Source organism: Thunnus albacares, chromosome 16 (assembly GCF_914725855.1).
Source record: "Thunnus albacares chromosome 16, fThuAlb1.1, whole genome shotgun sequence".
Classification (NCBI taxonomy): Eukaryota; Metazoa; Chordata; class Actinopteri; order Scombriformes; family Scombridae; genus Thunnus; species Thunnus albacares.
The window spans coordinates 12,645,354-12,659,185 of NC_058121.1; the positions used below are offsets into that span (position 1 = coordinate 12,645,354).

Genomic DNA, 13,832 nt, shown 5'->3' on the forward strand with positions numbered 1-13,832 from the left:
CCAAGGTGAGAGCGAGAGAAGCTGAGGCAGCGACAAATACTCAGCAGCCCCATCGCAGTTTAATTGTTTGCCTGCATAATAAATCAAATGTGTCAAGGGAGATTATTTATACAAGGACTGTGTTAAACAAATGAATTACCAGTTTTGCTCAACTCTGGGTTTTTCTTGTTGTGTGTAGCTGTGTGTGTCACTGCCCGCGCCTGCCTGCGTGTCTTTTTTTCCATGTGTGACTCGGATATTCATGAGGGAGCGTGAATCTCATAGCTTCCTCGCCTTCTCTCTGTCACTGATGTATATGGTGCTACCTGAATGATCTAGCAGAGGGAGGGGAAAGGAAAACAAATTAACAGAAATAAGTTGTACTGTACTGCCCCTTTAGAGCTCCAGTGTGTAAATCTCTAAAGCTCACAGGGTGAAGACTTGTGTCCAGAGAGCTTTTTAGCTTGCAGTGTGCACCAGCACCTTGGTGGGATACTGTAGTCCTTGTTCCTGCTGTTGCTAAGCGACAGCTGCAAACCTGCACATTTTTGCTCAAGTTGAGATGTTTTCAGATATCACTGACCGGTTTGCTGCCGGCCCCCTCTGTTCAGAGCATGTTTTTTTTTTTTTTTTCATCTGAACCAAGAAAACCATGTCAGCATTGTAAAGAGAGGTCCCTGGTGGACGCCCAGGATTTGCCTCCATTCCTACTGCTGTAAAAACAGAAACAAAATGTATAACAGTGTTAACCTGAAGTAGGAACACCTCTGGAAAAACTTCCAAACACAGGTTTCGTGGCAAACTCTGTATGGAGGCTGGAATGTGTCAAAATAATTGGTTAATTAAGTGTTACATTAAAAGCATTTACAGCGTTGTTTTTGCTTTAAATGATGCACTTCAAAAAGCTATTATTATAAAAGTAATAAAGAGATCATCACATGTGCCAAGTCAGGGTGGAGTGACAAAAACGGCTGACTTAAGGAAGGTCGCGCTAAGTGCCTGGTTAATAGCTGAGTGCTGGCCACAGTGCAGGGCTGGATCATGGCCTGGAGGAATGGAGATGTAATGTAGTTCCCTCAGCAGCCTTTAAATTTGATGTAAACAGCCGCAGGCAACCAGAGGGAGGGCAGGAGATGGACATGGGAGCATTGAGGCAGGTTGAGGTCAAGGTGGACCGCATCATTATGGATGATTTGTAGGATATCACGTCCAAATGGAAGCTGAGTAATGTGTGGACAGGCAGCTGAGCAGACTTTTGTGGCTGTGGTGGGGGTCTTTGCAAGATTGTTCTTTCTCTCAGCTTATTACTATGTTGTTTCTCTTTTTTTTTTTGCTGTGAAGGCATTCTTATTCTCCTATGTCTCGCTCTTATCCTCCTCCTTTTTTTCATTTTTGTCTTCCCTTCTCTGCCTCCCTTCTGTTTCTTCTGTTTTCTGCCTCCCAGCTTACACTGCCTCATTGCCGTCTCTGGGTCCAGTGCAGAGCAGGCTGTGCCCCGTGGCCCCGCCTCCCTCCCTGGCAGGGTGATGTATGAGTGGCTAGCTTTGACGTCACTTCAGGCCCAACGTCATAGCAACTCAGTGCTCCCAGGCTCGCTCTTTCTGGTGCTTTCTCTCAGCGCCTCTCCCTTATTCTCCTATCCTCCATTAATCACCACTCTCTTTTCTTTCTCTTTCACTGTCTACTCCTTTGTGATATCTCCTCTGTTTTCCTATTTCCCCTTCTCCACATCCATTTCTTTATCTTGTCAATCATTTTTCATCGCTCTAGCTCATGTTAAGACATAATCTTGCCTTTCTTTTTTTTGTCCACCCTGCGTCTTGTTCTGTTGATTTCTGCAGCTTTCTGTTTTCGTCTAAAGCTGCATCCTCTCTGTTATTTTTCAATTAATTCCACACACGGACACACAAATATACCGAGTCATGAGATGTTTGAGGTAAGCAGACAAAGCAGCAAGCCAACCACTCTCTCATGTGAAATACAGGCTCATCCCTATTCAATTACACTTATCAAGATCAACTCTATTCCTGGATAACGTGGTTTCATAAAACCTGCAGTCTGCTTCCCGCTGCACCCAGCCAATTCTCTCTATGACAACTTTGCTTTGCCAGATACCCGGTGACTCACCTTTTATTTGTCACAAAAGTTGCCCATGGCTTTTGTCAAAAATAAATACAAGAGGAGCAATATAAAAGTGAATTATCAGTCAACTTTGACTTCCAGAATAGCTTGGGAAAATTTCATTGGACTTGACAAGACACGGAGCTGACCCACTTTCTGCTTTCGCTCTCTGTCTTCCTCTCTCTTCCTGTCTTCCTTGTCTCACTCCTATCGCTGCCTGCGGTCAGTCTGTCCACTTTTGGCATCGGTGCAGTGTGGAGAGAAGGGGCGCAGATAGACACCTCGCTCGGTTGAAATGGAATGAGGAATGCTCTTGTCAGCAGCGGTGACACATCTCCTACTGAGCCTGTCCCGTGTGGATGGAACAGAGGCACCTCGGAGTAACTTTGGGTCATGTTTGTTAAAATACTGGAGGAAAATGTGACTATGGCATCTGAGATATCCAGGAACTTTTCTTGTAAAGCAACGCATGTCATTTTAAGATTCAGGAACCAGTCATGTGTGGAATTTTTAAGGGTTTATTTTGCTGGCATCTGTTGTCCTAAGGAGACATTGATGTAGCCCTTTTTTCAGCATTTTGATATGACTCATCAATCACAGAGCGACCAATAATGTGACACATTTCTGTTCTTATTACCATCTTCCTATTTTTATACCAAACAAAACGCTGTTGTAGTTGAATAACATGACAACCTAAAATTCATCTTTTCGTACCAGGGGATTTTTCCAGGTGTACAAAAATGTTTTCCCCTAAAGAAATATTGTGGGTAAAAGGCAATTATCTATTTGAATCAAATGCACAGTTAGTTTAGTTCAAGCATCACAAAAAAGAATGGTTGTGTTCATTATACAAACTCTGTGTTGTCTACTGCCTTTCTTTCTGTAATATCGTAAAATATATTGTCAGTGTTGTTATACCATGTCGAAAGCCATTGATATGAAAACAGAAATTGAAATTATGTTATTTCCCACACTGGCGTGAAATTGAGGCAAAGACATACTGCCAGGGGAAACATGTATTTTATAGGAAACACACTTTGACACAACAATGGTAAACAGTTACTCAGTGCCGGGGGTTTACAAAAACAAATGTAAACGCTTTCATGCACTGGGTATAGATTGAATTACCACCAGATATTGAGAGCAGCAGAAAGGGCATTCAAATAAAAAAAAAACAAAAAAAACCCTGACAAACCTGCAGTATTGCTTTTAAGATGGAGTGGTCCTTTTTCTTGTAACACTTTATTATAATAATCATTTGAAACCTTTAATTAATGATTGAACTAATCATTTACAAAACGTTTATGTACATTTGCAATAAATAATTTGCTTTGTCAAACTATTAGATGTACTAATTTACATCTTGTGTTAACAGTTGTTCAGTAGTTATGTGAATACAACATTTACAAATGGTTAACAAACGACGTTTGACATTATTTGTTGATTAAACTATAAATCATTCATTTATATTAGCTTTGATAGTCAGATTAACTCAATCAATGTGAATTGTTATGCTAAGCCCTCCTACGTGCTACTACTAATCTGTGACAAAAACTTTGGTTAAGGTTGTCCACCATTAAATTAAACTTTTAAAAGACATTTGTACTACTGAATAGTTTACCCTCAGGGTCTGCAAAAACCTCTGTTTGATAAAACTTAATTAAACGTAGAAGAAAAATGATCATGGTAGTTAGTATAACACTCTTTAAAGCATTATAATAGTTTATATCTAAGTGCAAGTGTCACTTGACTCATTTACAATACATGCAAAGAGCCTAATATAGAGCAGACGTTGTTTGCATCAGCTGTTACTAAGGTTTAGACTTAGCTTAGTTCTAAGATGTGTTTAGTAAGTGGAGATTTACACATAGTCAAATTAAAACCAGTTGCACCACACACACTATATCTTATGTAGAGATTAGTTGTTACTGAATATTTACACCCAATAACTGCCAGCTGTTACTATTACATTGCTAATGGATCCAACCGACAAAACTAGCATTAGCTTGCTAATATATGACCCATTTAGATTGAAGACTAAACAAGGTAATATGCAATCTGGTCAACTCATCTGACCTGATGCCATTAAAATGGTGTTTTATGATAGTGTAAACTGGGACATATGTTCTATTACTTTCCACAATAATCACACAATATACCTCAAATTACAAAACTTTATGCCACTAACATTAGATCAGAATGACCAGATAATGTTGGCCACATTGAGTAATTGGATATGACTATTTACATGGTTGATTGCTTTTTTACTTATACATTACTTAAGTCTTTCTTAAGTTTTAATGGTGACCTTATTTTGTAAATCACTAGTTTGAAATTAGCTAGTGGTTACTAAGAATTTAGGAGTAACTTTACATACATACTTACGTGATGGATTCACAAATAGCTAGTGCAGCCCAGTGTAGGGGTATACAACAACTAAGTTTCTTGTGGTAGAATTTAGTCCATGGCCAAATTCTTTGCACACTGCTTCATGCATTGAAGCGTCTCCCATTGGATTCAATGTCTTGTTGTGGCCTGCTGCATTTTTATGATATTTATTATGGCAACATTCACTTAAAACGCATGAACAAAAGTCAGCGTCTCCTTCTTTGATGGTTTGAATTTCTTTTGCAGGATTGTTTTGTATGATCACGTCTGTGTCAGTGTGTGTATGTGCGCTTCATGATAATGTGCTTGTGGGATGGCTGCCTCTTCAGAGGGAAGGCAATGTGAGCAGTTTGAAAAGCACAACCTTAAATCTTTTTCTCTCTCTTTCTGCGGCTGTGGAAGATTTGGTTGCCAGGCAACATTAGGGAAGAGTTTTCAATTAAGTCACTTTGGGTTAGATGGACTGTACTGTCACCGGGCCTAAACCATCCTAACTAATGCCACATGGGCACTACTACATGTATGAAGGTTACACATAAAAAGATGCTCTATTACTTACTATGCAAAGACACACACTTCTCTAAATGCTCTAGGATAAACAAAATATATTGGAAATATGGGATGGTTTTTGTGAATGGTGAACATTTATTGCCCATGAAAAATTAGGCATAAGAGAAAACATTTTTGCCTTTTATTGAGAGTAGCTAGTAACAGTAGCATTGCTGCATTTTTGTTCACCAAGTTTAGTTAACTCTTTCCTCAATTTAGGGAGCAATGTCTCCATCATTTATGTAGACAAATAGCCAGCTTCATCAGTTGCCTTCATGTACAATCAGTAATTAAATAAACAACTGAATATTTTAACGTTATAGACTGTTTCCCATGTTTTGGCAAACAGCAATGACCCTTGGCACCATCTTCTTTCTCATCACTTTTCCTCTTCTGAGCATGGAAACGATATTAAAAAAAAACACACCCACACAATTGAAGCTTTTTGGTGTACCATGCATTATGATCCTCATTAAATGAGTTGATCTAAGCTTGCCCTCTGTACATGCACATTTGACCTACATGGATGTCAGTGTCCCTCTCTAAGTCTGTGACAGTTTAGCCAGCAGCAATACCCTCCAGGATAATGGCCATACTAGGTCAAGTGGAGAGAGCATTGGGGTCCACTGGTTGCGACAGCGATTTGGTGCACGCTGATGAGCTTTTTGGCCTCTGTCTTACAGTCAGACCACTTGATTTTAAATTTCTTCCAATGTGCAACACTCTAAACTCTGAACGTTCAGTGCAGCTGTGACCTTCTGTCACTTTACATATGTCATTTTGTTTGAGAAGCCACCGCTGAGACCTCCAAGCACCATCACCACTTTTATTTTTTGAACATCTTCTATTATGATTCCTTTGTCACAGTTGGTGAAGTTGCTCTTTTTTTGAATTCCCCTTTTCAGTAGCAAGATGAGTGACAGGATGTTATGGAACTGTTTCTGAAACCATGAATGGGCCACTACTGTGGACACAATAATATTTATCAGGTAATACTGTTTATGCACAATCCCTACAGTTTCACCCTGATGATTTATTATGAAAAATGGTTCTGTATGTGATCTTCAATAAATGAGAGGAAAAATGTAGGTATGGAGAAGACATCTACCATAATAATTGCAACTTTCTCTCTACTTTTTATTTATATATTTATCTCAAGAGTCAGTACGTAAGGTTTGTGTGGACCACATTTTAGTATTACACTCAGCATTTTTTTTTTATTTATTTATTTTTAAGATGGGTGGGGCTCCAGTAGGTTAGTAAAGGGTGGTAAAGTGGTATCCATGAGGGCTGCCCTGTTTCAGATTTACTCTGCTATCTACACTTTAGATCATAGGTAGTGTGTGTTTAGGGGAAGGTTATACCTCTATTATGTTCTAAAGTGGAGTGAGACAGATCTTGGGGGTTTTCTGAGGCTCAGATGGGCGGCTGGGGAACATAATGCGATTCAAGCTATAAAGGCTAAGCTCTCCGCATGTGTGTCACTGCAGACTCAAAAGTCAAATAGGGAAAGGTACTGGTTATGCTTACTGGCCGAAATCCAGTGGAGCTGGTGGATTTCTTCTTGTCAGGGCATCACTGACTGAGATTTGAAGGCTGGACAGGAGGGGGAGGGCATAGCTTAATCCACTTGAAGAGTCAAGGGGAAGCTTGTCAGGCACTGCAGAGGCTACTGTACCACACTGATATCTGATTGGAGGGTAACCACCATGTGCTCTCTGAAAGCTGGGGGTTTATGACTGACCATCAGCTCTTCCTGATAAATCTGGTTGGATTTAGGTCTATAAATCTCTCTGACTTTTACATTTCGGTCCTAAGAATCAAAGCTTTAATAGATCATTTAGCACTTAAAGCCTCTGGAAATGTGGCTTGAAATAGTAAAAATGCATACATGATATCAAAGATGAATGTCTCATTAAGCATCCACAAAAATCTGAGTGAAAATAAATGTTCATAGCTATCAGCAAACCTAGTTCAAAAAACAGCTAATTTTGCTGTTTAGACCTTTTCTCACGACTGTGTAGGCATGGCAGATCAAGTTTTGATTGACACCTACACCGGCTATTGGTTGCTGGCTAACTTCTGTAGCTAATGACTGGATTTCAGTGGTGCAGAGCCACATTTCTAACTCACTGAGCCTCACCCTCAACATGTTAGATATACTACATTATTAAATGTACCATTATCACTAAAGGAGGCAGGGGAATGGCAAAATATAAGACACCCCAAGCAAGAGCGAGCAGGAGAGTGAGAGGAAGAGAGAGAAACTGTTGCTAACTGCTAAGCTATAGTTACTAGCAAATCTGAAAAGCGTGTTAACAACTGTGTGATTAGCGAGAAAGTCGCTGAGGTGTAAGCTAAGGGTGCCTGAGCAGAAATAGTGTAAGTTTAAATGTTCAGTAATGAAGAATATAGCAAAACTAACTGGGTTGAGATACAGAAACACTACCAATGACACAGAAACTTTGGCAGCTGAAATTGAGACAATTTTCTTACCACAGCACGTCACTTTATGATTGGTTTGCAGAATTTATTGCATAATTTTCATAATAAATGTCCGAGCATAACCACGCTCAATTCAAACCCAATATCAGGAGAGTTCACAAAAACCTAAATGACAATATTTTGAATTTGGATTGAAACTAATTTCTAATACTTTTTAGATGCTTATTATTATGTACATAAGATGCAAAATTGCTATTATGGATTTGGGTTTCCAGTGGCTTTAAAGAGTGAATTACAATACTGATTATATATTCATGATTGAGACTACTATACACCATACGATAGAATAACCTGCTGTGACTGTTTTTACATTGTAAACGAGCTGTAAACACAACTGTTAGCTGTTTGCTGCTTGTTAGCAAACAGTTGCCCATTTACACATCTAGCAGATACAGAGCAACGTTAGCATTCCTCCTTCATGAATCTAAGCTCACTTTTGCTCTCCACCAACTCCTAAGGAAAATATGTAGCTTTTTTAGCTGCTAAATGCACCACTATGTTCACCAGCTAGCTGCTAGCTTTGTCTGTCTGCCATTTGGTGCTGGGCAGGTGGTGTATAGTGGGCGTTATTTTTGCTTAAAATAGCTTCCTGCCACGTCTGAAAAGGACACTGATGAAAGAGGTGAGAGTGAACAACAACAGCAACATTGCGGGGTGTAAAATGACAATAATTAGCTGAAAGATGCTAAAACATTTCATAGAGGTTAGGGTAACTGCAGTTAGTTATCTACGAGCGTCAAATTTACACATTATCATCTGATCCATTGTTGATATTAAATATTGATTATAGCAGCATGAAGCACAACCCTGACTGTATTTTCACACAGCACCTTCTTATCAAATATAACTACAGTATGAATGACATACCAGTCCAAATTGAGATTGGACCAACTGAGCAAACTGAAGAACAAGGGATGAACATATATTTATATTGTTTTTGTTTAGTCATAAACACCACTCCAAAGGAAAAATGGATGTACAAAATATGTTCCAGGCTTCTGGCTGAGGAGAAACAAGGTGTATGGCGCTGGATCTGTTCATGTGGTGGCTTTATTCATTGGGATGGTCACAACACACCTCAGGAATGATTACATGCATTACAGCTTAATAAATTACACTGGAGCTGAAGGCGCAGTTTGCTCTGTGGGAGAGGAGGACTTGATTATTGCTGTGTGAATTAGATTTTTAGGTGGAGGCTCTGTTGTTGCTATCATTGTCATTAGTAACATGTGATGGTGTTTTTCCTCTGCTTAATGGTTAATTGGAGGAACAGCTCTCTCCTTCTGGATTTGTCATTCCTCCTGTTTTCTGTGTGTGCATGTATGTAGATGCATGAAAGATCCTCTTACACATGTTTGATCTATCTGTATTAATACGTAGCTGCATGTCTCAAACTGTGTTTTAGTTGGATAGCTCTGCAGGCAATTTACAGTAGCTGATCACATGCAGAAAACACCACCCCCCCCGTTTTTACACACACACACACACACACCCATACCCACACGCACACACTAATGATGAGCAATAGTGTCGTCCCCAGGGTTTTACACCTCTATGTGCCCCCTGCATGAAAAATTGACACCCCCCACCTTAGCCCTCAGAGTCATGGAAAGAATGAATGGATATAATCAGTAAGCTAACCCATTCATTCTCCCCAGGAAGAGAAGCTCGTTATTCTCTGACAGTCCCTTCTCCTTTCCTTCTTTCTCTCTTTTTCCAGCCTCCATCCTTCCACTCCTCCTCTGCTCTGTTTTCTCTCTCCTCTGCATCTTTCATCAGAGTTGTCGATCCCCCCCCCCCCCCCCCCCCCCCCCCCCCCCCCGCTATTATTTTCTCATCTGCTCTCGTAATATCCACCTCTTCTCTGCTGATTCACTTTCTGCATATTTGAATATCTGAATTTCCCCCCTCCTCCTTCCATTTTCTCCTCCTCAGTGCCTGTCCTGGTACAGTTCTGTTCCTTCTCTGCAGTATTGCCGATCCCCCCTGTTTCATTTTGAATTTTTATATTTATTCCTCTTTTTTTGTGTAACATATCACCATTCCTGTATAACTGCAATAATCTACTACTTGATTCAGTATTTCCAAGTTATTATGAACACCTAAATTATATATATTGTTTGGTAACTGGCTCCTGAGTGCCTTTGTATGAACATATTCTCTTAAAATGTAAAAGTGAGCCTCAAGGTGTATAATTGTAGGGCATATAATGAGGTGTTGAATAATTACAACATTTTCAAGACAGGAATATGATTCACATGTATGTGGGGAGTCAGAAAGGGTAAAATCCTTAAATGTTAAGATCTTAACTTGTAGATGATGAATATGTTCAAGCTCTGTTGGTAGACCATAAAAAATGTCACTGTGGATGTTCCATTTTCCTTCTCAGCAGGTAACCATGTAGCAGAAGTCATGACCTTTGAATCAGGTATAGCAAAGAGCAAATGACCTTCAAATGGTGTGACACTTGTTCCAGGCAGCCATATTTGGAAAAAAAGACACCTCACACAGCCACAGTACATACTGGACCACATACACAAACAAAAACGCACACTAGTGGTTTGGTGATAAATTCCTCAGCTGTAATGTACGTTCCTTGACTAAAAACCTTTCAGGTTTGGTCGTCCAGGTGTGGAGTGTTACTGTCAGCATGAGAGTGGAGCGGCTGTCATCCAGCTACAGTTTCTCATCAACGAGGTAGGTAACAAAAACATGAGAAACAATGAACAGTCATCAATCACATTGCTGAATTACTCCAGTTAAGTGTCTTTACTCACCAATAAGACCAGTGCCCTCATACTGAGACAGATAAATCTGTGGGTAATAACATTATTTAAAAAAAATGTATATTGCTGTCCTGCCCAATATTCCACCAGTCATTTAATAAGACTTAGGGGCTGAATCATGAATGTTCATCCCTGGTAATCGTATTTCACCCCTTAAAATGTACTACAAGTAGTTTGCTGTTGTAGGGAAGGGTGAACGGATGATCATATTGGTAGTGTGAAAATAACTTACCCCCCATATCTGCTTACCTCTCTCCACTCTTTCCAAGTAATAACACAGTTAGCTTTACTCTTCCTTGCATGCTCTTAAAGAGCAGAATCAGTCACATGATCAAATTTCCCTGACATCAGTAGGACTGGGTATCGAGCCTAAATACTTTTTGGGTACTGACTGTGTCTGTTGCAAAGTATTGAAAACTGCCAAGTATCAAAAGTTGGAACTGAAAGCCTGTTTACTTTTCCTTCTTTTAATCAGATATTGCTGCATCTAATCAGAAAACCAGGAATATTTGCTAATTCTAGACAACATTTTATGGCTGCTGGCAGGGCTTTGATATTGACATTTTTGCTTACCAGCCACTGTGGCTAGCGGTTTTCCAAAGCTACTGGACACTCAGCATTTTCACTAGCCACAATTATTTGTTCGGAAATTATGTTTTATTTGACTAAAGTTGGCTATGGTGTGCTACAATTTATTTTAAGTACCAGATTTACAACCTTTTAAATGTAAATGACCACTGTAAACATCAAATCAAGACTACATAAAATGTATCACAGTACAGTCATCAAATATTCAGCTCTGGTGAGGTTGTGTGTAAAACTCCTTTTGTATGAAAACACGCAACCAATTAAGACAGACATAAAAATAGTAGCGTCTTATTGCACATAAGAACAGTTATTAAGAAAAGAGTGTAGAAGATTCATTGAAAAGATAAAAACTGTAGAAACCTAGCGAGAGAAAAAACTTCTACTTCGTCTATTTAAAGATTAACAGTGAAAAATTCAAAGTAGAAGAAATCTCTGCAGTAGAAAACAAACTTTTCGTCTAATCAATTCAATTGTTTCCTGATTCAAAATGACAATTTAATTTAATTTTTCCTCTTGCTAGCTGGGTGTGTGTCTGTGTGTGTGTATGTGTGTATGTGTTAGAGAGAGAGAGAGGTTTATATCATCACAAGTGAATGTGAACTGTGTGTAGATACAACAGTTAGGTCTGTGTGTGTGTGTATGTGTCTGTGTGTAAGTGACCTGGCCATGCTCTCGTAGCTGCAGCAGGCAGATGGACAGGATCGAGGGTAAGAGGGTGGGGGGCATTTATCAGCCCTCTAAGTGGCTGTAGGAAAAGCAATGCTCACTGGGAGTTGAGCTGACAGCAGTTTTCCTCGGATCGATCTGCAGCGCTGCACCAGTTTATGACACGGAATGCCACCCGCCAAAGTGGCTAGTAAGAGTGACTGTGTTACACGCCACTGCCGAATTCTACCCGCATTTGGCAGGTGGGCTGGTGCTAATGTCAAGCCCTGGCTGCTTGTTTTAAAACATTAAATAGTCGAGTCACGTGGATCTGCTTACCAAGATGGTTGCCTAGGACATTGCTCCAGAAAAATCACCCATTTCCCCCTTGAATTCAACCATTAAATGCCTAATTTGCCATCTAGAAGTAATGTTGTTAAATCACTTGGCGTCATTTTTGAAAACTGTTGTTTTTCTCAATGGCTACTACAAGTTCGAAATCTCAAACTAAGCCGGGGATTAACTATGTTAGCATGGCGAGCAAGATGCTGCCAAAAGCTGCAGAATTGGCCAACCTCAACTCAAGGGCTCCAGTTATTGCATCAAATACTCTCACAGAACTTCAAGCGACTTTGGAAAAAGCAATGCAAGAGATGTCGCAACTCAGCAATGTTCTCAAAGAACTACAGGAAGATGTTTCCTCAATGAAAACCTCACAGGCTAAAGTTAGCATGGATATTGCTGCTATTTTTGAGAGGCTGGAGCTGGCAGATGGACGGATCATGGACCGGGAGAGTGAGAATGATCGGTCAAGCACTGAGAATGAACCTCAGCTAGTGGACTGGTCACTGGCGCCCATCCCAGATGAGGATCGTCCTCCAAGACCTATGAGATTCCAAATGTTTCTGGAACGCGAACGCGTGATAGCTGCAATGAGAGCGAAATACCAGAACAAAATAGAGATAAAGTGGCATGGCAGGAGAAAATCATAGTGAGACCTTATTGAAACAGATACAGTATGTGACATTAAATACAAGCTAAACGAGATATATAAGAAAGCAAAATACATTTCTACTAAAGTGGAGAAAAGAAAGTGCTGGCAAAGAGAGTTAAAGCAAAAAGAAGCCACATATGTTTTTATCAGATGTTAAGGTTGAATCTGGAAAAGTGGTGACTACATCTCAGGAAATTAATCAAGCCTTTAAAACTTTCTACTCACATCTGTACATCACATCACATCTGAAGAAATGGATGCGTGGTTTTCAAGGATTGATCTTCCAAGGCTGTCATCTAATCAAGTAGAAACTTTGGATGTTCCAATTACAGAGGATGAAGTTAGGAAAGCTGTTAGGCTTCAGGGTTAGATGGTTTCCCTGTTTATATATTATAAGAACTACATTGATATTCTGACACCTATCTTAATGAAAGTATACCTTGAGGCTATATTAACAGGTGAGTTACCCAGTACATTCAATCAGGCAGTAATTTCAGTGATTCTCAAAAAGGGAAAGGACCTGATTGACCCAACCAGCTACAGGCCTATCAGTTTAGCAGGGGTTGCTTACAAGGGTTGGAAGTGTAAAAATGAAACGGGTACTTTCCTTTATTAAATGTGGGAATGTTCTTTTGTTTCTACTTTTTGGAAACAAGTAATTGAAAGTATTGGGGAGTGGGTGCATAGGCCATTGCCAGAATCTCTCCAGCTGTGTTTATTAGGAGACTGGTCTTTCCTACTACCTGGTATATTCAAACAAAAATTTGGAGTTGCACTGATGGGCTTTATTGTTCTCCGCTATTGGAAGAGCCAGACAAAATCAGATTTTGCTGAATGGTTAAAATTGATGACAGGCGTTGCCTCTTTTGAATCAAGGACTAATAATTACCAAGGGCAGTTTTATGAAGTTTGGTCTAATTTTCTGATGTATATAAAGGAAGAAAACTAACAGGAAGTAAATATTCCTAAATTTTTTTTTTTTAAGGAAAATGTGCTACCCCATTTATTTGGTATTTATTGATACATGGTGTCCCCTCATTTTTTTATTTTTGTCTCCACAGTTTACTGTTTTTTTCTTACTGTGCTTGTAGCTAATTCTGTGTGCCTGGATTAATTTTGTTCTGTTATTTATTCTTTTATTGATTTACTGTAATAAGTGGTCTTGTGTGTCATTATGTTTTGTATATATTGAAAAAGTTAATAAAAAACTTTTAATTACAAACAACCATTCAGTGGTGATGCATAGAGAAGTTTGTTTTATTAAATGGAAAAAAAAG

The 13,832-nt window shown here is 39.5% G+C and overlaps 1 protein-coding gene across 5 annotated transcripts in view; it reads left to right on the forward strand.

Annotated features, from left to right (window-relative positions):
• Positions 1 to 13,832, forward strand: part of stxbp5a (syntaxin binding protein 5a (tomosyn)) — a 99,199-nt gene that overhangs the window by 28,412 nt on the left and 56,955 nt on the right. For all 5 annotated transcript variants that reach the window (XM_044377277.1, XM_044377279.1, XM_044377280.1 and 2 more), the window contains one exon: positions 10,158 to 10,239. In XM_044377277.1, coding sequence (XP_044233212.1) covers positions 10,158 to 10,239 — 82 coding nt within the window. The remainder of the gene's footprint in view (positions 1 to 10,157; positions 10,240 to 13,832) is intronic.